Raw genomic sequence first — 27,547 nt, 5'->3', positions numbered from 1 at the left:
AAAACATACTTAATTTTTGACATCTTAGACAGCTGCTTGTTCAATAGACAGCTTCATTATTTTTATTTTATCGTGGGGAATGGTTGTTTAAAGTGTTCAAAAGTTGTATGGCCGTAGGAACCGGGGGGGTATGCCCCCCCCCAATAATTTTGCAAATATTTAGAATACTATAGAGTTAATAGGTAGTATACGCTTGTGACCCCTCAATAATAACGTCTGATGACCTATGTTTTTGCTTGTCAAGGATTTTTTGGTAGTTGATAGTGCACCCCCCCCCAACTGAAAATGTATTGTTGTGCCCCCCCCCCCAAAACTGAAATTGCTTCCTACGGGCCTGGTTTTGCTGATTTTGTTAAAATTTTGTGATTTAAAATTTCTTAAGGTTCCTTGGATCTATTACATGTTTAACATAGGGTATTTTGCATTTACCTCCAGGAAAAATGTTCAAAGACAATGAAGTACTGATGAACAGAAATCATTGTTATTTACTTAGGGGGCAAAATACCTGCAAAATTAATGAAGTGTTCAATCTCTTCATCTTTGGCTATTAAAATGCTATGAATGCTTGATTTGTTCAAAAATTAAGAATGAAACTGTACATTTCAATTTATTTTTTACTAGATCAAGGGGCAGATAACTCTATCTGCATTAAAAACCTCACAAAATCAGAACTAGGAAGGAGGACATATAAAAAATGTAACTCTTCCCGTATATTTTGTGTTTGTGTGTATGCTTTCTCTTTCTGCACGTAATTTAGGTAACGTGTGTATACATTTGTACAATAAAGATGAAAAGAAGAATTCCATCAATGATAATCATTCTTAGAGATCGTTAAGGATAAATTGTTTCAAATACTCGATTTACTTATTCTCTCTTTCTATAGAATCTCTTAACATTAAATTCAACTAGAGGACTCTTATCGTCTTACGTTAATTTCTTAGTTACCACTAAATACACAAATCAAACCGAAAATATGACACGTAACCAAATATCGACAAAACTAAAATAAAACAATCAATGAACCAAATATGGCGGAATATTTTGTAAACGGTAAGGAGGTTTTAAAGTAAAGAAATTTCTTAAATTAATGGAAATAACTGACGAAAACTTGAATGAATACATATATTTATTTACTGTCGTTTTAAAACAAAATACGCGTAAAATATGTAGTAGGTGTTTTACTTTTCAAATCAGGCGCAATATGAATGACTATAGTATCGTTGAATGAATCATCCATTTGATCGAGTGAAGGTAAAAGATATAAGTAAGCAAATTTTATTGTTATACTGTTACATATACTTTTAACGACCATCAAAAGCTTACTAGGTTTATTCCATGTAGAAAATAGCGGTACAGCATTTTAAATTTAACCTCTTTTTTAGTCCTTAAAACAGTCATTCTACAAAAACATGGCCAATTAAGATTTTTGTGTCGCTTACAAATTTACCGTTGTAATATCTTAACTATAAATTTAAAGATCGATTTCAACTCTAAGACTTAACATACACACATGGTTTTGTAATTATTTACCTACATATATGCAGTTAAAGTTTTGATATGAACATAATGTAATGTTGAAAAACGTATCCACTGCAAATCTTAATGTCGCTTCATTTATTTACAAATTTCAAGATGGAATTTTCAGCCATAAAAGCTTTCCGAATAGATTGCAATGAATGTTAAAAAAAAGTTTTTTATCCTAGTATGTAAAAAGAAATCAAAACACTTCTCGCAAAGAAATACATGGATCTTCTTTCATGCGAAATCATAAGCATGTCGCTAAAAATCGATTAACTTCCGTAACGATTTTGTTTTGAATTTCACGCACAGAATGCAGATTTCAAAAAGAACTGAAACTTATCTGAAAGTGCCCACGGAACCTAATATCATCGATTCTAGTTGCGAATCAGCTACTTTAGACGATTACATTTTCGACATAACAAAATGAATTAGACAAACACAGTTACCTCTCTTAGAAATTTAACTTCCGTAACGGTAATTCTGGAAAGTTTTTGAATTAAAAATATATTCTTTTTTTTTATTATTTTGGGAGCAAAATGCTTCATACTTTTGTTTAATATCCTCAAACAAACTTTGATTTTAACTATTGCCGAGAATTGTAACTTTTATTGCTGGGAATTAACTTCCGTAACGATAATTTTTCCCAAATTTTAACTTAATTTCAGATTCATGCGATACTTCATCAATCACACTGTAGCCTTCTATACTGAACATCAGAAACAAAAAAATTGATCAAATTAGGCTTTATTTAAAAAATAGTAAGACTTTATCAAGCATTAACTTCCGTAACATTACCTTAAAACCAATGGTATATTGAAATTGTTGTAAAACGTTAACGATACCAGATTTGTGGACAATTTTTTTTCAAGGTCTCTGATATGTCCTTTAGAGAATTATGATGTTCATTTTGCTATTCTAAACAATGATTTTTTTCATGTTTTATACCCTGAATTGGTCCATTTATCGTAGAATGACTGAATAGATAATCTATAACAGGCATGGTTAAGTATGGTTGGATCATTAAAAAATTATTTTCAAGAATCACTAAAGGCCTAAAAAGATGAGACTTGCTGGTATGTGACAGCTTCCTGACGTAGTAATGATAAACATTCTAATTTGATCAAATCATGGGGATAGGGTAGGGTCATAACAGGGAATCAATGCAAGTGTACAGAGAAACAAGCTAATTCAGAGAATTTGTGTCCCCCGCTTAAGGGAAAAAAGAAGAGCATGCGCAGATGGGGGGGGGGGGGGGGGGTCGGACCCCCCAGGATTTGCAGAGTTATTGAATGTATATATTGAAGCAAATACAAAAATGCCAATATGGATATATAGATTGATTGCTTATTCTACAGAAAATTTGTACAGAAGATTCTTTTTATATAGAATATTTATCACACTGTAATAATGATTTTATGAGAAGGTTTGTATACGCCAGATGTCATAACCCCCCACACCACCCCCCAAAAAAAAAACAAAACAAACAAAACAAAACAAAAAAAACAAAAAAAAAAACCCACGTGATTGTCCGAGATTTGGCCAGACATGAAAAAGAAGACCTTGACACTTTGTCAGAATGGATTAAATGTTTCAGATGTATGTTAAAATCGCGCATTAAAAGATTGAGGGGCAATATGAGAACCATCTATCCTTCCGTATTCAATAATCCAGAAGTGAAAAAAGAATTAGATAGATTACATGATCAGTACGTACTGGTCCCTGCTGACAAAGCAGGTAACAACATTGTCTTTGTTTGTAAGGCTCACAATATTAAATGTATTTTAGAGGAACTTGGATTTAATTCTACAAGTGGTAATCCAACTTATACTCATAGTTCCCTTTCTAGGGACGAAATTCTTCAAAATCATATGCCAGTTCTGAATATTTTAAATATTCCAAACAACCAAAATGAATTTGAATTACCATATCTATATTGGATTCCAAAACTTCATAAAAATCCTTGCAAACAAAGATACATAGCGGGTTCCAGTAAATGTTCAACCAAGCCTCTTTCTTTACTCCTCACTAAGATATTAACAATAGTGAAGGAGAAACTTCAAGAGTACTTTGCAACAATATATTCGAGAAGTGGTGTAAATCAGATGTGGATACTTAAAAATTCCAAGGAACTTTTGGAAAATTTGAAATCACAAGATTTTATCAAAATCAACAGCTTAAAACCTTACGACTTTTCAATTTTACACACAACCATTCCCCGCCATAAATTAAAGTCCAGGCTTTTTTATATCATGGACAGCTGCTTTTCAATAAAAATGGAACTCGTAAATTTACTTACCTTGTCATTGGTCATTTGCTAATTAAAATTATTTTGTTAAAAAACATTCTGATTGTACACACAAGTACTCTGAAGTTGACATTAAAAAGATGCTTGAGTTGCTGATTGACAATATCTATGTGGTTTTTGGAGACCAGGTCTTCCAACTATCTATTGGAATTCCCATGGGTACCAATTGCGCCCCGTTATTAGCAGACCTTTTTTGTATTCATATGAAGCAGAATTTGTCCAAAATATATCTTATACATGTACGTGAAAAGAAGAAAACACTTGCTGTGGTCTTCAACTCGACATTTAATTAGATATATCGACCACGTATTGTCAATTAACAATGGTTATTTCCATTCTTATGTCGATACGATATATCCCGGTGAGCTTGAGATGAAAGATACCACAGAGTCTGACACATCTTTTTCATATTTGGATATTTTACTTGAAAAAGACGTTAATGGTAATCTAACATCTAAGCTTTATGATAAACGTAATGACTTTAACTTTTCAATCGTCAACTTCCCTTACTTATGCAGCAATATATCTTCATCACCTGCATACGGGATTTATATCTCTCAGTTGATTCGATACGCAAGAACATGCTCTACGTATGTACAATTTCTAAAACGAGGTAAATTGTTGACAAACAAGTTGATGAAACAAGAATATCAGCAGTCTCGTTTAAAGTCATCATTTCGTAAGTTCTATGGTCGATACAATGACCTTGTTAGCAAATACAATTTATAATTGAGTCAAATGCTGACTGACGTTTTTCGTACTAATTGTTAGGCCATTATTTACACACTGAATTGTCGACGGATTTTTCCGTTATTTCCCGATCATGACAAGGAGCACACGGCGGGTGTGACCGGTCGGCAGAGGATGCTCACTCCTCCATGGCATCTGATCCCACCTCTGATGTTTTGGAGGTCCGTGTTTGCTCTGCTCCAATTTTGTATTATTTAATTGACTTTTGAGCTTGAATACTGTTCGTTATCTCCATATATTTCACTTGAACCTTTCGTATCCAAAGCGAGGATCATACCCCTAGACAACGAGGCCCTTGACATTAATATAAATCAAATGCAAACAGCAGGTCACATATACATGTATATATTTACGTTCGATATTGTCAAAATTTTACACAACACATGGTGTATAATTTAGCCTTTACTAAACAGTTCTAATAGATATAATCAGAATATTAAGTTCGCCGACAACGGAACCTGTATTATATGTAATAACTCTCCACATGCTCCTGTGCTAAAAATAGTGCCAAGCGACTTTTAATACAAACGGGGAGTATTGTAACTCTAAAACTTTGAGCGTGATCGATGCTAACAAATTTCCAATTGACTTTAATAAAAAGGCCAAAAATACTTTGATGGGGGCGGGTGGGACCATACACACAGACAGAATGTATGAATTTTTTAACTTGACCTTTGACCTTTTGACCTCAAAATCAATAGGGGCCTTTTTAGGCCATAGGGAATTGTTAAGTAAAATTCAAGAATATCATTGCGAAAGCTCAAAGGCTTCTCAAGATATCACGCGGAAACGAAAGTGTTACAGACAGATATACAGCTAGACGGGCGGATAGACGGATGGACAGACGATGGACGGACGGACCGACCGACCAAAATAAATATCCTCACTTTCAGTGAAAGCGAGGGACAAAAACTTTTAGATTCTTTTTCTCTAGAAGAGCAAGTTAGTCATATTTTTAATGATACATCCCATGTTGTATGAATTTAAGTTCAGTTAAAAACATTTTTTTCTTCCAAAATTCAAATATCTTTGCTTAAAGAAGTGCCCCTCTCATTAAAGTAGTGATTTCTATTTATTTTAACAACTCTTTGTATGACCAAGCCACATAATCTGGTGAAAAATTAAAAAAAAATGTAACTTTACTGGTCAACAAAAGCTTTGGAAAGGTTTATAAATAGGCCTACATGAAGTTTGTTACTGCATGTAAAGTTTTTGGGAACATTTCAAGATTCAATTACATTTTACACAATTGAAATGCCCTGAATAGATCTCTAGTGAAAGAAATATTGAGAAAAATAGCAAGGTACTTTTCTATGTGGGAGGTAAGAAATTTGTTTATGGTATACATCGGAAAGGATTTTAACGTGGGTCAAAAGTTTTTATGGAAATAGAGAGGGTAAAAAAAAATCTTCAAAATCCTCTTTTGAAGAACAACAGGGAAAAATTGACTTGTATTTCATTCATTTGTTTGTTGTTTTTTTTTTAGTATTGTTATTAATGAAAATGTGTTTTTATTTTTCTTGTGGTCTTGCATTCCATTTGCCATCCTCTGTAATCATTTTAAGTATCCCCGTTACGTTGCAATAGTTATCTCAATTTGACAACACAAATTCAGACTACTTGTATATCGACTGTAACTCTGATTGTCATTCGTTCAGAAAAAAACATTGATTTTAATAAATCTAGAGATTGTCTTATTTTTTTATTTTGGTAAAATTAATTCATATGGAAATTGTGAGATGATTTACTTTATAAAAATAAAATTTAAGAAAAATCGTGCACTTCATTGCGTTGGTTTGAAAGCTAATATACCTAGAAGAAATAATTTGTTAGTATTTCTGTCATAAATTATTAACCACGCATTTAATGTTAAAGGAATGATTAAAGAATTCTAATTTTCTTAACTTTTTATCAGCAGGATATAAATATTACTTTTATTTATCGGTCGAAACAATTATTCATTTTGTTTTCCATAATATATTGAAGGTCTTCTCAATGATATTGAAGATTTGTTGGCCATGAAAAACGACCAGGAAGCACTACGTATTGGTATCACCTTGACTATTGTAGCAGCTTTTGTCATTGTTCTCTCAATTTGTTTTATCTGTAAACGCAATTCTGAGAGCAAGATCTCATTTACATATACTAGTATGTAAGTGGATATTAAATTCTTTTGAGAGAGAAAGGAGGGGGTAAGAGAGAAATGCAAAGAGAGTATTTCAATCAAATAAAGTTAAAGACTTGGTTGCCATGTTAATTATAATTACTAGTGTAAAATTTTAAAAAGAAAATTGAATAAAAACAGATCCGGGGAAATATGAAATATTTCATTGTTAGATTTTCTACTCATGGCACAGGCGCAGGCTCAAATTTTTAAAGTCTCGGGTTTATTCTGATAAGTACATTGTATTTAAACTCTGCATTCCAACCTGAGAAGATATTTAAATTTGCTCTACTAATAAAAGTATTTTTGTAATATCAATTTTACTTTTTAATGAAAAAAAAAATTACTAAAAGTGCATGTTCTTTAATTGATTGTAGGTCAACATCAACTGCCAATATTAACATTGGTTCAAAATATAATGAATGGAGAGAGCCAGTTTTTGAAGTTGGGCCTGAAGACGATGATATCAGGGAATATTTCAAACAAAGAGGCCTTGATGTAAATCAGTCTGATTGGCGGGATAGCTGTATGATCGTGAACAAGATTGTGACCGCCATAGCTCGTGAAATGAAAAATTTGGCCAACATCCATTTTCCAGGACTTATTATAGATGACACCTTTATAAAACAAGGAAGTTCAAGAGAAGGTTTAAAGGTCTGTGAATCATTAGAATTTGATTTTATTATACCATTTTGTATTGAGGGGTTGAATACCCAAAGAACGGATGTTTACAATCGTGATGGAAATGTACTACCTGGCTTTTTCATAGAGACAGTCATCAATGCTTATAATACTCCATCATGGATGAGAAGACACAGTATACTTGAGGGTGGCGGTTATGAAACATACAAAATTAACACAAGTAAATTTCAGACGAAAGTGTTCACATCTCTTTTAGACAAATCAATGGACAAAATTAACAAACAGTTGCAGAAAATGACAACTTCGACTAAAAGCTACCGAATTGTTCGTAGTGTAAAGGCCCCTAACTTAAAAATTACTATAGAGGTGCGTAGCCCATCAGGACTAAAAGATTTATTAATGAAGAGAGCATTGCAGTCATCAGAAAATGTAGTGCTACAAACATTAGAAGCAGACCTGGTTCCCGCCATTTGCTTGTCATCTGACACAGTACCGGATCCATATACCGTTCATAATTTTCATCAGAGCTTCAAACATCGCTCAACATCCTCTCAAGTAAAATTGATGTCCTGTGTAAGATACGGAGTCATGAAATGGGTCAATGAAAGTAACCAATTCATCCCAGTAAATAATAGAGATATTCTATGGCGAAATTCAACTTGCGGATATGAAAAGCACATTTTAGATGTAGCTCGCAGAAACCTAAGTCAGCGTTACGTTATGACTGCCTGTAGGTTACTGAAAGGTGCTTTATACAATTTCAATCGCAAATCACATGGCGACTCTCAGCTAGATAGTGTAATAAAATCCTACCACCTTAAAAATATTTGCTTGTACTGCATTCTATTCCTAACGATACCAAGCAAAGAAAAAAAGCTTAGTGGAGTTAAAGAAGCGTTGGGATACTTTATTAAATATCTTCAACTTATATTGATGCAGAACTGCTACCACATTTCTTTTATGGAAATCCTTACATTGAACTGATGTTCCCTGGGAATTTATTCGAGGAAGAGGCGTTTAACCTCTTTTCATTCATAGATCCTCAAACTTGTACCAAGCACAATTGAATTTGACTGAGTTCTTGCAGACATTGAAAGGTCTACTACGAAGAGTGGATGTTAGATTCTGAAAAAGTCAGGTTATACGAAGATTTGTTGGAAACACGTGGTACATTTTAAATGTGTGTAACTTTAAGTCAGATCACGGTTAACATGTTGATATACGAAAAACGTCATCTTTTTGTCTATTTGTTCGCTTTATATATCATATTTAGAGTTTAAATACTCATACAATAGAGACAAATTTATTCCAGTAATTTGTAGTCATTTTTGATATTTTTCCCCTAAATACTTTAGATGAATATAAATACTTATCATTGTATATTCTGCGAAAAAAAATCATTATGCTAGTACCTCAGTTCAATTTTAAGAATGAATTTTCCGGCAAGTTTTGATAATATGGCAGACCCCGTAGAACATTCAAAACACCCAATCTACTATTATAATAATTTTGATGTAGAACATCTTAATGTTTTTATATCTGTTTGTTTGTTTATTGTTTAACGTCCCTCTCGAGAATGTTTCACTCATATGGAGACGCCACCACTTGCCGATGGAGAGCTGCAAATTTTGACCTATACTCGGCACTCAGGGCCATTGAGCAGTGAGGGATCTTTTTCGTTCCAGCTCCTACTGCGACACGGGATCTCGGTTTATACGGTCTCATCCGAAGGACCGATCTCCACGTCCCACAGTGGGATTCGAACCCGCGAAGTAAGGATCAACTCCTTACTCCGCGACTCTAGAGCGAACGCTCAAATCACTGCGCCACGCGGGCGACGTTTCTATGTCTGAGTTATCTTATGTATACATGTATTCTTAAGAAAAAGTTCACTGTAACAGTCTTCATTTTGTCGTTAAGCAGAGATAAGTTAGGTGATATTTACATTGTTCACTTGAAGTTGCCATTTGAATTTTGGTTCTTTAAATCTAAACAAAAAAATCTGAATAAAATTAAACTGTAAAAGTGACTCACTTGTCGAATTGTGACATTTTGACTCAACTTCCATGTTCTTCACCAAAGCCAAAAATGTAAGTAACGAATAGCTCCAACAAGGCAATCCAGCATGATACTCAGTAGTTGCTGAAAGATTTTTTTTTTAAATGCTGTTTTTACTATTTTTTTTTTTTAGCTCATCTGAGCTGAAAGCTCAAGTGAGCTTTTCTGATCACCAATTGTCCGTCGTCCGTCCGTCCATAAGCTGTCTGTAAACGTTTCACATTTTCAACTTCTAAAGAACCACTGGGCCAATTTTAACCAAAGTTGGTACATGTACAAAGCATTCTTGGGTAAAGGGGAGTTTAAATTGTTAAAATGAAGTGCCAAGCCCCCTTACAAGGGTAGATAATCAAGAAAAGACAAAAATTAGGTGAATAATTAAAAAATCTTCTTATCAAGAACCACTTGCATGGTCAGAAAAGCTCTGAAACATATGTGGAAGCTTCCTGAGGTAGTGTAGATTCTAAATTATTCAAATCATGGCCCCCGGGGTAGAGTGGGGCCACAATAAGTATTATATTTCTTCCCTAATATGGTACATTGTCAAAATTCACGCCACGCCCCTTTGTTGATAGTATCAAAGAAGTGAAATTTCTTTTTATATAAAGATAATAGACAGTTTCAATTTGCGAATATACATGTATTTGTTGCATAAACTTGTCCACGTCGTTTTTGTATGCATTACAGAATGATATCGTACAGACAAAAACATCGCTGTTCAACAGCAAAGTTTCCTTTTTTAACTATTAAAAATATGGTATATATTAAAGCTTTAAAATCTTTAGATAAATTCTTACAAAATGTCTGACATTTTCAGCCAATTACATTCAATTGGTAATCATCATTCTTCCTACTGTGGAACTATCATCTTTAAAGGGGCTTGGACACATATTTGAAGTTAATATTTTCTAGAATTTTCAGTATAATATCATGATTTATATATATGTTGCTAGAGCATTTCTCAGCGAAATATTATAAAAAGCGTGTTTAGAAACTTCTAGATCTTTTATCTGGGAACTATTAAAACTACGAATTTCGGGTGGCATTTGATTGACATACATTCTTGCACTTTCATAAAGTAAACTTTTGGTTTTCATAAGGAATAAAGGAGATGATATTATTGTATTATTCTTAATATTTCAGAAAAGTGCAAATTTGTTTGTATTAAAGAAAAGCATAAAAATGATTTTAAAAAAATTATATAATAAAAATTATAATCCTGAAAATTCAGAGTAAAAATGTGAGAAAACAAAACAAACTCACCAGTATTGTCAGTCCGTGCTCAGTGATGTGTGCAGAGTAAGCAATTTGAACACACCTGGTAAATGGTAAGCATTAATATTTACATCCGGTGAATATTTAAACAATAGAATGCTTTCTTTGATTATTAGTAAGAGAATAGCTGTTGTAGAAAAAATATACGTAATATTAAATTGTAATGTAAATTTTTTTCTGCAATTGCTGCAACGTTACTTCCCATACTAACAAACAAAGAAGACATTTTATTGTTTATATTTATATATGTATAAAGTAAAATTAAATAGGTTAAATATTTTATTATTGATATGTATATGACAGTGTATGTTTCATTGATGGAAGGGCCGTTGCTTCAGAAATCTATAGAGACTTGCTTAGCGGCATTTACTGATTAACAGCAATGGTTTTCATAAGGAATAAAGGAGATGATATTATTGTATTATCTCCTTAATTTCTTAAGAAAACCGTGGTCGTTTATCAATTAATTGGTAAACGCTGCTAGGCATACCAAGCACTTGACTTCTTGAGTAGGGGTACGTTCTCCCATCAATAAAACGTACAATGATGTACTTTACATATCATTATTGCAATATTAATTAATTCTACTTTAGATGATAATTTATATAGACATAAATATAAACAATAAACTGTCATTCTTCGTTTGTTAGTATGAGAATTAACGTTGCAGCAAATACAAAAATTAACATATGTATTCGTTCTGCAACAGCTGCAACATTGATTCCCTGCTGACAAACAAAGAGTATTTTATTGTTTAGATAACAACAAAGCTCGTGGCCAAGTTTACAAAAATAATTGTTTGACATGGTGCTGTGAAGAATGTCGTCCTCATTTGGAATTTTAAGAATGGTCATGCAAGTTCAAATCATTAAACTGAAGTTAATTTTTAATAAGAATAGAAATTTTTTTTAAAAAAATCGCAATACAACTGTGTCCAGGACCTTTTAAAAAGAAACTATAATTAAGATAATTTTAACTTATGAACACTAAAACTAAAGCAGATACCTTACATTTTGGAGTATCTTTAATTTCAGTACTGATATATGACTTTAAAATCATATAATTTCTGGCGGCCGCCAGATAATTATCTGGCGATCGCCAATTAACCTTCTGGCGGCTGCAAATCTATTTATCTGGCGGCCGTCAGATCTATTTATTTGGCGGTCGCCAGATAAACTATTTTTGTCCCTGGCACCTACAACGACCTACTGGAATTCGCTTTTTATCCACTTACACATGTACACCTTAAAAAATAAAATATTGTGTGTTTCATTTTTTTTTAGAAATATATAGAAAATTATGTTAACGTAGGAATTAAATACCTTGCAAGTGAAGCGTCATCAAAAGCATACGAACGAATTGATTTGGAACAAGTTAAGCAAGACTAAATCGCCTTACACTCAACTTCCGGTTCAAAACCAAAACAGTAGGCTGGGTAGCGGGATGTACAAACGTTCACTTTATAAAGTAAACCCAGTGCAAAGCAATGCTGGACAGAAGACGAAAAGGTATATGAGTTTTAGCTATTTGGATGCCTGTTTAAACGTTCAACGAGAAAAGGGCATAAGTAATTACAACGATTTGTTTTATGACTATTTTTGCAGGTTTTGTTTTTAACATCTGCTCAAATGAAATATCCGGCGGCTTTCCACATCAAAATTAAGAGACAACTTTTGGTATTCTTATTTATTACATACTTCATGTACTTAGTAAAAACATACAGGTTTTGCATATGCGATATCATGCCTGATGTCACAACCACAGGGGCTTGTTCCCGGTGTGTAATAATTATTCATTAAAAATTAATATACGTAATACTAACACTAACACTGCTATTTAAGTTTTATGTAAATGATTTTTAAATAAATAATTATTACACGCCGGGAGCAAGCCCCTGTGGTCACAACATCGATATAATCCCATTTTGGCAAATAGTTCCAACCTGGTTATTGAGGTAGAGTTACAATGTATATCAAAAGGGTACATGTGTGAATATATGCTGTTATGCAAATGTAACTCAATTTGACACTTTTATGCTAGTGATTTTGAAACAGGATAGTGCATGTACAACTTTTTCTGCAGAAAAACTCTTGCACAAGGACGGCTGATCAGTGACTCCGGAGGAACATCTGGCAAACCAAGAGGAGTTCTGGCTCATGGGATAGGTAAAGATTAACTTTTTACATGTTCAATATCCATTGAATAAAATTTTAAAAATGATACATATATTTTTCACTGAAAAATATTGAAAGTGTGACAAAACTAAGGGTGAAATGTTCACTGAATTTTGTAAATGTTTAAATGGACAGCAGTAAACAAAATGGTAACGTTTAAACGGGAGAATATTTTGTGTTGAATTTTTATGGCTACTTACTCATGAAACTCTAATTTGATAAACAATTCTTTCAATTTAATGTAAGTATGAGTTGTTATTACTATTTACTTGTTGGTCCTTATGACAAAAGAATTTGAGGCGCATTAAACTCATTCACTTTCTACATCATCACCCAATATTGCATTGGTTTGTTTGGCTACATACCGGATGTAAAAAAGCATTTTGTAAAATTATACTGTTAGATGGATCTTTTAATCCCAAGTTAATTATAACAAGATCTGCTGAATGTATACTATTGAAACACTTTTAAAAGACTGGTGAAAACGTATTATATTTGTTATTTTTATTTTACTACATTTTTTAGATGTTCAAACAAAGGAGTTTGACAAGAAGGTTCCATTCCCTGAAGGCCACAGCACTGTTTCCTCTACTGGATGGATAAAAGACAATGAGGGTATTGAACCCTCCGCCAGCATTACACCAAGAAAGTATGTTAAAAGAGATAAAGTTTGTTACTGCATATCAGTATTTAATGATATTGAAGTAAAAGTGCTTTTACATGTATCTGAACAATGAACATGTATCTCTTACCCTTGGGGAAAGTTTGATATTGAAGATATTGAATAAATCTAGGGGTACGTGAACATGATGAAACTTATTGAAAGTAAAATTGTATGTGTGTGCATCAAAATAGTGTGTTATATTAAGCACCAGCAATATTATGGCTATACAGTAAGATACGGTTATGACAAAGTGCCAAGGACAAACGATTTTTGTTCATTCAGTGTCTTCCTTAAGAACTGGCTACTGGCCAAATTGACAACTTTGATTGATAAAAATATCGCTTAGAAATCAAAAATTTTAAAATAATCATTGTAAGATTTATAGTGATTTTTTTTTCATAAACCTTATCCCCTAGCCTGTTACAATTGATCTCTTGCCCTTTACTTTAAAATTAAAGGAAAACACTGTCATTATAAACCTCATTCTTTTTATTGGATAAGTTTGTAATATGTTTTAAAACATCAGTTTGCTGTAAGCATGAAATCATAATACATGTATGTGTGTTTGATGCAACCGTGTTCTACTGTGTACTTGTATACCAGAAATTAATTTTATCACATTTACCCCTTTATCCAATGGGTATCACTCATTGGATATTTATTTTCATATACCACTACTGTGACATCACAGTGGTTTTTGCATGAGAGTGATGAAGTTAAATAATGTAGATTCATATAAAAAATCAGTGTTAAACATTGATAGTGATGTATAAAATGTGATAAAAAAATCTCCCAAGATTTTTGTTTGAATATGATTTTTATCCAACTCATTGTGTGTTTTTAATTCCTCGCCAAGGCTCGGGGATAAAAAAAAACACACACCCAATGAGTTGGATAAAAATCATAATTATCTAACCAAAAATCATCGGAGATCCTATAATTAATGTTCTTTGATAATTCTTAATTAGAATAATTACAAAAATGTACACAGTCAGTGTCAGTCTGGCTGAGAAGAAGGCAGGCTTGACAAAGTAAATGACCAGAATCTCTACATTGAGTTTATATTAACTTTCTTCTCTATAGGACTGCACCACACACCACAGAGCAGAACTCTCCTGCTCGAGTTAAGAAAACAGATTTTTTGGATTTATCAGACAGTGATGAAGAAAATATCTTAAAATCTCAGGTACACTTAATTGTTAACTTTCTTTATAAATGCTGAAAGATAGATTGTGAAGTTCACATTTTGTCAGTTTGTGACAAATTGAACTTGCCTATTTTATTGTACATGTAAATGCATCATTATAATGTGTAGAACTTGTGTCAAAAACTTAAAGGTAATAGTATAAATGTAAATACATACATTATTTTGAGTAATGATTTGAATTTTGTTTGTGCTGATGAAACTTGATTTGCAGCATTTGTTCATGGATTATGAATAACAGTACTTACTTTTCTGAATGAACAGTGCATGTTTAAAGAGCTTTTTGATGCCCTGTTTCTTTTAAATCTCTCTGTTAGTTAGAAGAGTTGGGACAGCAGAAATGTCAGTCAAATGATGTCATGGTTCTGGATGCATCCTGTCAGCTGATTGACCCAGGTCAGGTGGAAGTGGGTGTGGTCGGCTATGAAAAATCTCCTGCTCGAGTTGTCTGTCATTCAGCAGCTGCTGCCAAAAGGCAGCTCAGGTATCCAAATTACCTGTATTGTAAATTTGTTCAACTTAAAAATCCTGTTTTTTATTTTGGTGAATATTTTTTTTTTTTTAATTTTCTTGTATAATTGCATATTATACATATAACTAAATTTTTTTTGCATGACAAACAGAATATCATAAATATATTTAATCACCTTTTATTGATTTGATTGCTATCACCTGATGCAATCATTATTTCCCCAAAGTATTAATATTTAAAATTTATAAATTAGGATTCAGTGTGTGAATTTCAGAATGTGAAGGCTGTAAATAATTTTTTTTTAAAGTATGTATTTCATACATGCTTGCTTTGGTAGTTTCAGCAAAATATTGCATTTATTTTAAATAATATTTGAACTTATTTTTGAAAAGGAATTCTGCAAAAAGAGGTGAACCAAGCAGGGTGACTGTTTCTAATGTCCCTGTAGTTCACGTCACATCTCCAATGGTGTCTAAACCTTCAGACCACAAGTCATCCCCTGTTGTAAAAGAGAAACTGACAGGTTTGTTTTTGAAAATCCATGTACAGTTAAGCCTGGTTATCTCAAACTCAATGGGACCTAGAAAAAACTACAAGATATCCAAGGATTTGAAATATTGAGGGTAAATACATGTACTTAAAGAATAAGCAGTTGGGACTTCCAAATCATTTCAACGTATTTATGGTATAAGAGATATAAGTGTTTGAGATACCGAAGTTCAATTGTACTCGTAAAATTTGGTCCACCTGTATCTCAATGTCAGTGAGACTGGGGAAAAAAAAGACTTTGTCAAACATACATATAAATATTGTAGTGTATGTCCCTGGTATTCAGTGCTGATCTTACAGTGCATATAATGATGCAGTAAATGTATGATTTCTCATGTTTTGTGATTTCATATATTTGTGTTCAACAATTTTATTTTTTTGTTGGCTAGGGAATATAAAAACACATAGTTGAATAATCATGATAATAATCAGAAAATGGATTTGGTTAATATGTTTTTACCTACTTTAAATGAATTCATAACTCTCACACTATCCTGCTTGTCTGTGTTGTGTGACGTAATGGAGTAAAAGATATTACACCACAAAAATAGTGCGTACCGAAATAAAAGCAAAAATATCTTTTTAAAGTAGAATCTTTCATCTCATTGATATAATTAAATGAGATACCTTGACCTTACATGTACATGTTAACAAATGTAAACATTTTCATATGCTTATATGACATGACAAGGCAGTGGGACATGAAAAATTTATTAAATGGTTCATATCCACTGCATAAAGTGGAAAACATAAACATGAATATATGGGAAGTAATTGTGATTTTCTTCGTCATTAAATTCCAAAATGAATGTTGTATTGAATTTCCCTATCATATATGTATTTATTATTTCAGTAAGATTAAATATTTTTAAGGAGATGGGCGAACATAGCGTGCAGAAAGCCTACAGCTTCAGATACATAAAAATCATGTTCAATTTGTGAATTTAGTATTAAGAGTAAAGTTCTCATGATTGAAATTTATGAAATTATGATAAACAAAACTTTTGTGAGGAAAATTTTCTCGGCAAAATTTATTTGTTTATTAAAAAAATAATTTCATTGGTATTCGTGGGGTTCGAACCCAATGCAATAAAAATCCTGAGTATCATTTTCTTTCAAGACTAGCATGCTAACCACTAGGCTACACAAGTCCTGATGAAGGGTGGCATTTAAATCATGTTTGTGATATGACCCTTGACTTAGTAGACTTCAAGTATTTCTCGAAAAGATACGAAGGTTATGTCATAAAAGTATATTTTTAAGGTAGAGTGGGTCTTTGCTCCATATTATTGGCAACCAAAAAATGTATATTTTCATGCAAACTTTGAGGATTAACTTTCAAAAAAATGGAGCGAAGACCCACTCATATCGAAAAATAGTGTTATAGTTTAGGAAAATGACTCGTTTTGCCCTTTTTAGTGTATGTATAATATTTCATAGGCAAATAATTTCAATCTTTTAGGGATCTTTGCAAATTGTAGAGATTTTACATAAATTATATTCTAATGTTAGATAAAATATCAAGGAAAATTTTGATATAATTGAGATTTAATTTTTCACCTTCATGTTTGTCACACTATAGGCTTTTCGCTCGCCATGTTCACCCATCTTCTTTAAGTATCTTTATTACATGAATTGTAGTGATCCTGTGATGGAATTACTTGGTACATTGAACAGTAAATGTACAACATTTGATTAATGTATGTAGCTACTCACTACTGGTTACACTGTCATTGAAATGATGTTTCAGATCTACCACGAAGTGCAGATGAAGTGTTAGGAGAGTTACCAGTCTTGACTCAGATGGAGAGGTTAATGGGATTGCCTCAACCAAATTTTGACGATTCAGGGGATTCAGAGAATCTTCAACAGCCCCCGGGGGAGAAGTCTGATGTCATGTCTCTCATCAGTGAGAGTGATGTCTGCTCCATTGCAGATTTTGTCACAAAACCTACAAACAAAATCAAAAAGTGAGGAAGAAAACGCAATTTTGATCTTTTAGTATATTGGGAGGGGGGTCCAGTCCACAATTACCTGTTTCTAGTTCATAATTATATACTCTGTAGATGTAATTTCATGTACATGTATTCTTAAGTTCTCAAAGAAATACAGACACATACATTTTACATGTCTTTTTTGTACATGAATATTTTTATTGCTCAGTATTAATGGAAGATAAGCTCTGCATGTATTTGCAGAATAATTTAATTTTGAAAATACATAACCTGTAAAATACATGTTGATATACAATGCACTGTAGGTATAAGATATATGTTCGGAATGCTTTTTCTTTCTCAGACCAGTCAGTACGGAAGTCAGTACAGCAAAGGAGACAGTTAAAGTACCGGGGTCAGCAAAGAAGAAAAGTATGATACTGACTAATCTCTGATGACAATTAAACAATTAAAATGGTCTTATCATGATGACATTATGCTATAAGTAATAAAAGCCATGTCATTTATCAAGAAATGTATTTTGTTACAAAAATTTGTGAAGGTATAACCTAAATGACCTGACACTTTTTACCCATGCATATGATTTCTGATGTTATCCTTATGAACTGTAAAATGAAATATACATGTATTTAGATGTACATGTGTATGTGTGTACCTAGTGTATATTAATATTCCAATTTTTTAAGAGTTCAAACTTGCAGAAAATAAACTGTCTATGGTGTAATTCCTTATTCTAGCTATTGCAATCTGACTTCCAGTCTTATTCCTAATTAATAGTAGCATTAGTAGTATTAATCGTAGGAGAAATTGCATCTTTTGTAAAACATGTATAAGAAAACAAACTCTTCTTTGTTGTAGTCAAGGTTGTGCCCTCCAGATACATGCAAGCTGCTCAGGCTAAAGGCTCTGTATCTGTACTTATGGACAAAGTAAGTTACACCTCTTAGTTTACTGTTAAGGTCCTATATGTACATATATGTCAAGCTTTGTGAGAAAAGTATTTTGTAGAAATTGAGAATTACTATTTTGGAAATACTCACTGGCTTCTTTATGTCTGGAAATAACAATACAAAAAGTTTTCCCAGGTTTTGCTTTTATCCAATAAGTACATGTACTGTGTGTCCACAGAAAATGTAACGTGCATTTATTTTATATCATCTGTAATCATAGTAATGAGGAAAAATACAGGGATTTTTTGTCTCTTTCTGTACGGCTTCTATTCAGATGCTTGCACAGGTGGTCTTTAAGAAAGATGTAGACAGAGGGATAGACAAAATGATTACTAGGTGTCTACCATACTACGTTTTTGTCAGATTCAAAAAATGTTAATATTAACCGTGTATATTTTCATACAGTCTTCCAAGGCAGACAAAAGCAAGGCAAGTCGTAGTCTAGACATTCAAACAAATCAAAGAGGGAAGAAACCAACAAAAGAGAGAAAACGCGCAGAATCCCAGAAAAATCCCAGTACCCCGGACAACACACAGACCACAAAAACTGGGAAGACATCGACCCCAACCTCAGATGTATCGTTCTTCTCTACATTACAAACAGACATCTCAGCAATATCCACAGGTATAGTTTCTATTATAACCATCAGTACATCATTGTCTGATGTTTTCTGTCTTACCACTCTTCAAATATCAAATGCAACTTTCCAATTAATGCTATGACTTCACATTTGGTCAAGGTAAGGGTCAGGTCTTTATGTTAGGTCAAGATTTGTGTAGAGGTCGAAGGTCAAATTGAATTTTCTAACAAAGTATTAATTTGCCATTGCTTAGTTCATTGTTTTATAAAACATGTATTTTAGTTGGAAAGTGTTGTATAGTAAATACTGTATGTACATGTAGAACACTTTCATTTATTTATGTAATACAACAAAAAACTAAAGGTACTCTGGTTTGTTCTTTTTTTAAATTTGTAGGTGGTGATACATCAAAACTACATGTAAATACAGATTCTCATTCTAAAGACAGTGTGGTTAAGGTTTGTATTTATTTAGTCTAAAAACAAAAGAACATTTTAGAGGAGGAAAGTTGACATTCTCTGATTCCCCCCGAACATATTATTCTGCCAGTAAATAACTTACTTGGATAATCCATAGTGAAGGTATTGCTTGTCAAGTTCAAAGCAGTTTAATTAAATTTTATTGAGCTGCTTTTTAAAAATTGATTTCTTTTCATGAGGTGGAATGAAACTTGCATTAAGGCAGCTGACATGTATACATTATGAATACTAAGTTATAATGGAAGAATTACAGATGATATTGTATATCTTGGATATAAAATTTTACAGAGAGAATTTATTACTTTCAGCATAAATCCAATATAACTCAACAAGATCTGGACTTGTTGTATGGTAGACTTGTACAGTGGGAATACCTCGACAGCAAAGCAAAGAGAATCAAAGAAGAACAGGAAAGAAAAGCAATGGTATGCTTGTGTACAAGTCCTTTTTCGAATGAAATTTAAAACAACTTGCTTTTATGAGACGTTTTTCAGCTTCTTTTTTTTTAATCTTCAAATAGTTGGTAGTAATTTTATCAAACTCAATTTAATATTAATTAGTTAACTTTTTTCTACATAGTCTCAGATGTTATGGCTACAAGAGGAGGTACAAAGACTTAGAAAACAGAAACATGAAAAAGACAAAGAATTAACTAGATTAAAGCATTTAAATGAATTAGATGAACAGTTGGATATTCAGGTACTGTAAACGTAATTTTTTCCATGGGCTTTTAACCTTTTAACCTGGTGGAATAATAATTTCTGTGTAATTTAAAAAATTACACAGATTTCTTAGATTGTCATTTTATGCATTTAAGTACTCTGTGACAAATTTCCGCAGAAAAATTGTGACCACATACATAGCATAAATTAATTCCACACGAAAAAAAGTACTTCTGCAGTGAGTTGCAGAAGCCATGCATGAAATACTTAATATACCATTATGTTGTATAAATACAAAATGTAAAGTGTTTATATATAGTGCTGTAAAAGAAGTTTATAAATTTTTCTTCCAAGCAGTATTAAAGCTGGATGTAAATGGTTTGTGAATAGGCAAAGAACTTAAGCATTATTTTTAAACCACCATAATATCACAAAATAACAAACTTTTGTCCCTTCAGAGGACTCATTTAGGTATCACAACAGTACTGTAAGTTTATAAAGAATGATTTTCTTTATTCCCAGTGTTCTTCTGAAGCAATCTCTCTCAATTCTGGTGCAAATCTCACATTGTCATAACAAAAAAGTTCAAAATTACCAGAGTTTGCATATAAGTAGATACACTATTAAATTGAAAGTTATTTTGATAAATACTTATGTGATATACTTTATGTGTGTTTGAGAATTGAAGGACAACTGAACTTAGTGTATGTTTGATTTTGCTTCTGTGTATTTTGTGAGGTATACTAACAAAGTCTGAGGTCTACTTCACTCATATTTAAGGTGTACTGATATCCAGTTGTTCTCTTTTTGTACAGAAAGATTGTTTAGAACCAGTTGTTAGCCATCTCCCTAAGATGACAAGGCAGTATGAGACTTTGGCCCAGGCATTAGATACAACTCGACACCAGATACCAACTAAAGGCATCTACATTCCACAGGATGAAGAACTATTTTATAGTACGATTACATGTTAACTGTGTTATTTAGTTGCTATGTTTTTCATCAGTGCTCAGTAATATTAGAGTAATATGGAGCAAAATTTTGTGTACTTTTGACAAAGTGATGTATGTTTCAGGTTTGTTAAAAATTATCTTCTCAAGAATATCATCACATATTTTGAAAATTTGTCTTCCAAGTAATTTTCACAAATGAAAAATTTATGAACTTATAGACCATACGTGTATACTGTAAAACTTGTCTAATCCAGACACAACTGGACACTTGTTCCACTGGTCATATTAGGTAACATTCCAGATTAGACATTACATATGTATTTCAAACAATTGAATTTACTGAAAGGAACTAAAAGCTTATATTCTAATAAGCAATATTTCGGAATACACAATCTTTGGATTAGACAAATTTTACTGTGTTCACTTTTCATGTGTAAGTACATTTATCTACTTAAATAGTAAGGGGGATAAAGGTGCAACTCCACAACCATAATATTCTGCAAGTTTTAACAAGATTTGTCTTCCCAAGAAGAACAAGATAAAGCCAAGAATTTTTAAAAATTTTATTAAATCATAATTCCATAGGCCAATTGGAGCAGACTTTGCAAGAAAGTGAGTACCTACTAGGAAACCTATCGGCAACCACTGGGCAGCCATTACAGAGTGCCACAGCCACTGTCGCCAAGCATTTAGCTTCTCTGGAAAAACACACCAACCAACAGTGTCAGCAATTGAAAAGGTATGGTATTTTTCCCCCTTGGATATTTGTTAATTTGTCACAAAGATACATCATTGATAAATTGTGTGTTTGATTGAGAAACTGAAGTCTGTGTCTGTGGAATATTTTAAGAGAAATCTTAAATAATTTAATACTTGTATACCATTTAAGTACTAAACAGTTAATTTCCAGTTAGCCCACAAACTATCCTTAAGAAAATTTCTCAAGATTCTTTTTTTCAAAATGGACATGTACATGTATATGTGAATAAAATTTTAGAAGATCTAGCACATTTTCCCAAGTTTCGGAATAAAATTTTAGAGCTAGCACATTTTCCAAAGTTTCTGTATCTGCTATAGGTGTCTAAATTTTCATCACATTTATAATATAGAGAAATGTTCACTCCTTACCTTAAATTTAAAGCTCTCAGTAATGGCAGCTAACAGAAATAAATGTATCTTACAAGCACAGTTAGCCAACTGCTGTACTTGAACATGCATTGTATAACTCTAACAAATTCAACTGGTTAAATTTTCACTGTATCACTTGTGTTTTTATTTTCAGTTGTAATGAGATGATAGCTGCTACACAAAGTCTGACTATGGAAGAGAGCTCTTTATTAATTCAGAAAGAGATCTTTTGACAAATCATAAGAACTATCATAAATGCATTTAACAAATATGTATTGTCATTGATGATTACCATTACTGCAATGAATTCAAAAAATGGAAATGATTTTGTGTGGTCATTTTTAGGCTAATATTTTCAAGTTCTTAAACTGGAGTATTGAACTATATGTGAATGATAAATTAAAGTAAAACAAGGTTTATAGCATATATAGCAAAATTTAATGAAAATCACAAAAATTTGGAAATTCAGATTTTAAATTTCATATGTTCACTATTTTCCTTTTACCCATTATTCACATGACGAAGACCAGCATATGATGAAAAATGGAAAAAGAGGATTAATGGCAAAAGCCACGAAGAATTTATGCTATGTTGAAAAGCAGTGGTTTAAATTCATGTATATATATATATATATATATGCAAATTGGATCTCTGACATGAATAGACATGACTCTTGCAAAGCTCCCTTAGGCAAAAGAACTGCAGAAATGATATGTTTGTAAATATTAACAGTCATAGGTACAGAAGGAGGAGCTCACTCATTCCACTTGAAATATGACAGCGATTAGGCACCAACAGGCATGGAAGTACATTTTGGTTAATAAAAGAATACAATGATTATCAATGGAAAAATCTATTTTCCAGTTGGACCTAATTCAACTTTAGCTTCCTCTTGATCAGGTTTATATAGTTTCACCTGCCTTATCATGTTTATTTCATCATTTGATCTAATATATTTATCAACGTCTTTTTCCTGTAATTCTGTCAACTCATCATCTGAATCAAGTCCCTCACAATCTCCCATAGCTTCATAATAAATTCTCTTCCGTGGCTTTTTCAAGATAGGAGGAATGAATAAATTTTTCCGAAGATTTGAATCACTTTCATAAACAACTTCATGAACTGCAGCAAAAGTGCCTGAATTTTTCGTACATTTATTATCCCATTCTATTGAAACATTCTTCCCATCATTTTGAGATGGACTTTGTTGATTTTTCTTAATTTCAACATTTTTAAGTTCAAAATCACAACTGTTTGTTTCTTTTGAAGAAGTTTGAGACGTGTGATTATGTTTGGTCTCATTTTCAATGTTTGATGCTTTGGAACTTTCTTCCACCTTACCTTCAACTATTTCTGATGGATTTTTTTCAGACTTCACATTGATCACTTCTACACACTTTTCTTTCACCTCTATTTTATGCTTATGTAGTAAGCTTTCCCTGTATTTAATTATTTCAGGAAGATATTTCCGAATGAATAACTTCTTATCCTTGTAATGTCTTGTGACCCATGGTAGAATTTTTCCAAGTTCAAAGATGGTGTCATGAATTTCTTTGCTTCGATCTGCAATTGATCCTGAAAAAGAGAATCCAAAGTCCCTGCAATAATCACGAAGTGATGATTTTCTTCCCATATGTTCACTTAAAGAATACCAAGCTATGTGAGAAGCAGCAACAATGATTGGTGAATGCGAGCGACCACTCACAATCCATACCTTTTCACAAAGCTGAATAACTTCACGGGTTAAATTGACAGTCTTGGAACTTAACTTTGCAGGTGCCAACACATCAGCAATTCTGGACCCTATGCTGGGGTGCATTAGAGTGATTTCCATTGCTTTCAGAACAAGGAGAAAATTACTTGAGAAATCATTCACAGATATGTCTGAAACCTTGCAAAACCATCTGATTGACACTGGAATATTATTCTGACGCATCATAATATACATGCATGCAGCTGCTAAAAGCAATTTGTTAGATATAGTCTTGTTAATAATGTCCGGGTGTTTAAAAAGTCTTTCGTACAAATTTAATGCTTCATCAATCACAGGAGCGCCCATCTTGAAAGTCTGTCCAATTACCCTTATTCGATTTTTGCCCGATTTTAGTCCCTGTGGTGTTGTTATTGAGAGAGCATTTCGGGCGGTTCTGGACAAACTCTGTTTAAATTCGTGGGCAGAAGTATTGTCGCATTGCCTGGTAAATGATGTTTCTTCCACAATGAAGTTTTCCTGGTCAATAGACCCACATTCTTGACAAACTCGCATCGACACAGACGATCCATCGGACTCGGAAACGACAGCATTTTCTCCACAAAAACCACATTTCGTCGCCATTTCCGAAGTTCTGCAGTAAAAAAGTCACTTTTACACTATTAGTCTAAATGAAAATAGAATTAATGCTAGCTATACAGTAATAACGTAATTCTTTATTATTGTTTAGAGCTAATTCCACGATTAAAATAGAAAAGGGGTTTTCCAAATCATCAATGATCAAGTCTCTGATGAAAGTAAAACAAAGATGCTCATTTAATCTTAGCTTAGTCATGTTCAGCACTTACCTATCAAATATTAAGATAAACAATTTGAAAAATCGTTTTTCATCGAATTCTGAGTATTTTCTTGTCTAGCACATACTTTCGTTTTCCAAAACGAGGATTCAAATAATTCGTAATTTTCTCAATCGGACAGAAACGGAAATATATGAGGGCAAACCTTTTTTTTTTATACAAAGATGGACATAAAATAGGCATTGAAAGTCATAGGCAATTGGTTTCAGGAAGGGTGTATTTTGTGTATTATGTGTTTTTCTAGGTGTGTATGAAGACACCAATTAAAATATTAATGCAAAATCCGCATTTTAAATTATTACTGTATTTAACACGTTAAATATATTATATGCATGTAGGCATCTAATATGATATTTTTAAAACGTGCTAATTTCAGCGTTTTTTTTTTAATTATGAAAATTATTCTTTTAAATTATTGCTGCCTGTTTTCGTCCGTCGTTGTGCGATGTGTGTTAACATTTGAACATTTTCAACTTCTTCTCTGAAACTGCTCAACCAATTTCATCCAATTTTGGCATATAGCATCTATGGGTGAAGGGGGGGGGGGGAACTGTGAATTTCATGGTCCTTGCCCTCCTGGGGCCTGAGCGGTGGGGCCAAAACCATTAAAATTAATGCAATCTTTAAAAATCTTCTTTAATCCTGGACTAGACCGAAATATCTTACGTTTTCCAGGCTGTTTTAACGAATTTGATATTTTACTTGCCAGGAAAACGTCAGAACCGGCGCCATTACGAAAATTGGAAATTCTCCGCCTCCAACTGGAGGCGGCATTTTCGGGTAATTTTCGATACTTGCGAACCGAACTAAAAGCTGCATTCACATTTTATTAATAATACAATGCCTTTAGTACTCACCAACATCGTTTTTATGGTTTGTCTGTGAAATATACAGTCTGGTGAAAACATTTTATCAGACCGCCGTGTTTCCTTTTCATTTCGTGCATTTTAAAATTTTGCAAGACCTGTATCGAAATCTGGAGTGATATTTTCTTTTCATCGATATTGGTGAGTACTAGAAGCATTGTGCTACTGATAAATTCTAAGTTCGGCATTTAATTCAGTTCGTAAGTATCGAAAACCAGCTCCGGTTGGAGACGGTGAAATTTCCAGTTTTCGTAATGGCGCCTGTTCTGATGTTTTCCTGGCACGTAAAATATCAAAATCGTTAAAAAGACCCAAGAAACGCCAGATATTTCGGACTAATTCTGGACATCAAGCAGTCGATAAAACTGTTGGCATGATTGTAATAAGCATGTTGAGCCTTCTACCAAAATTGTGAAATTCTATTCCCAAGGTCAGGCGTTCTTGTGCTAGGGTGGGGCTCTGTTGAATGCATAGTGAAAATACATTATTTGTTAAAAATATTCTCCTCTGCTCCTGGGTATTAAGCAAACAAACTAAATGCATACACTGTAGTTATGACGAGGAAGGGTGCCTCTTCCAAAATTGTGAATTTCATGGCCCCTGGTTCTGGAGTTAGGACGGGGGTCTATTGATCATAGAGTGAAAAATTTAATGCATATATTCTTTAAAAATCTTTTTCCCCCACCCCTGTATAAAAAGTAGGTTAACTAGGAGCATGGTTATGATGATCAAGGGTGCTTCTTTCTAAATGGTGAAATTTGTGGCCCCATGGTGAGGGATTCTGCCGGGGGGGGGGGGGGGGGCTCTATTATTACATATTGGAAGTATTATATGATTTTTTTTTTTTACAAAATTTTTCTTTTCTTCTCCTAGGAATTAAGCAGATAAACCAAGTATATTATGATGAACAAGTGCGTCTCTTCCAAAATTGTGAATATTTTGGACCTTGGGTCGGGGGTGCTTGTTTTGGGGCGGGACTTTTTTGATCATAAAGTGAAAATGCATATAAATTCTTTAGAAATTTCCTTCTCCCCCAACCCCACCCCGTATATAAAGCAGATAAATTACATGTACATATAGGAGCATTATTATGATGATCAAGGGTGCCTCTTCCAAATTTGTGGCCTCAGGGTCAGGGGTACTGCCGGGGGGGGGGGGGGGGGGGCTCTATTGGTTATACAGTGAAAGTGCATTATTATTTTTTTTATTCTTCTTCTCTGCTTACAGGTATTAGAGGATAAATCAAGTATGTAGTTTTGATGAACAAGGACTCCTCTTCCAAAATTGTTAATATCGTGGTTCCTGGGTCAGGGATTCTGGTGTTAGGACGGGGCTTTGATCATATAGTGAAAATGCATAATTACCAAAAAAAAAAAAAAAATCTTCATCTTCTCTCCTTGTATATAAAGAAGATAAACTAGGTGCATGGTTATGATGATCAAGGGTGCCTCTTCCAAATTTATGAAATTTGTGGCCCCACTGGGTCAGGGGTTCTGTCGGGTGGCTCTTTTGATTACAAAGTGAAAGTGCATTGTTTGAAAATCTTCTTGTGAAATTCATATGCATGGCCCCAGGGTTAGGGGTTCTGGTGTTAGGGCGGGGCTCTGTTGCACGATTACTAGTATAT

The 27,547-nt window shown here is 33.1% G+C and overlaps 2 protein-coding genes across 2 annotated transcripts; one reads left to right on the top strand and one right to left on the bottom strand.

The window, feature by feature from the left end:
• Positions 1-12,143: 12,143 nt before the first annotated feature.
• LOC133203074 (uncharacterized) lies at positions 12,144-22,811 on the top strand. Its single transcript, XM_061338940.1, has 16 exons — positions 12,144-12,223; positions 12,798-12,880; positions 13,415-13,538; positions 14,637-14,739; positions 15,075-15,241; positions 15,622-15,752; positions 17,529-17,748; positions 18,077-18,144; positions 18,592-18,662; positions 19,089-19,308; positions 19,661-19,722; positions 20,052-20,168; positions 20,323-20,442; positions 21,221-21,362; positions 21,944-22,097; positions 22,641-22,811. Exons 1-16 carry the CDS (start codon positions 12,159-12,161, stop codon positions 22,717-22,719), a joined length of 1,926 nt encoding a protein of 641 aa, XP_061194924.1. The 5' UTR covers positions 12,144-12,158; the 3' UTR covers positions 22,720-22,811.
• Positions 22,812-22,956: 145 nt separating this feature from the next.
• LOC133203075 (transcription factor IIIB 50 kDa subunit-like) lies at positions 22,957-25,060 on the bottom strand. The gene is made up of 2 exons (XM_061338941.1): positions 25,046-25,060; positions 22,957-24,831 (listed from the first exon to the last, which is right to left on the bottom strand). The coding sequence occupies exon 2, from the start codon at positions 24,819-24,821 to the stop codon at positions 23,340-23,342; it is 1,482 nt and encodes a 493-aa protein (XP_061194925.1). The 5' UTR covers positions 24,822-24,831; positions 25,046-25,060; the 3' UTR covers positions 22,957-23,339.
• Between the last annotated feature and the right edge of the window lie 2,487 nt (positions 25,061-27,547).

This window comes from Saccostrea echinata, unplaced genomic scaffold, assembly GCF_033153115.1.
Source record: "Saccostrea echinata isolate AGI-Se365-2 ecotype Australia unplaced genomic scaffold, CSIRO_AGI_Sech_v1 ptg000047l, whole genome shotgun sequence".
Classification (NCBI taxonomy): Eukaryota; Metazoa; Mollusca; class Bivalvia; order Ostreida; family Ostreidae; genus Saccostrea; species Saccostrea echinata.
Note: the sequence above shows the minus strand (reverse complement) of the source record. Positions and strands in the feature narration are given on the sequence as shown.

Excerpts from the sequence above, each read along its gene's own strand:
- LOC133203074 (XM_061338940.1), top strand. The coding sequence starts at position 12,159 with ATGTACAAACGTTCACTTTATAAAGTAAACCCAGTGCAAAGCAATGCT. Across the intron at positions 15,753-17,528 it reads TGTAAAAGAGAAACTGACAG|ATCTACCACGAAGTGCAGAT; the intron begins GTTTGTTTTTGA and ends ATGATGTTTCAG. Across the intron at positions 18,663-19,088 it reads TATCTGTACTTATGGACAAA|TCTTCCAAGGCAGACAAAAG; the intron begins GTAAGTTACACC and ends ATTTTCATACAG.
- LOC133203075 (XM_061338941.1), bottom strand. The coding sequence starts at position 24,821 with ATGGCGACGAAATGTGGTTTTTGTGGAGAAAATGCTGTCGTTTCCGAG.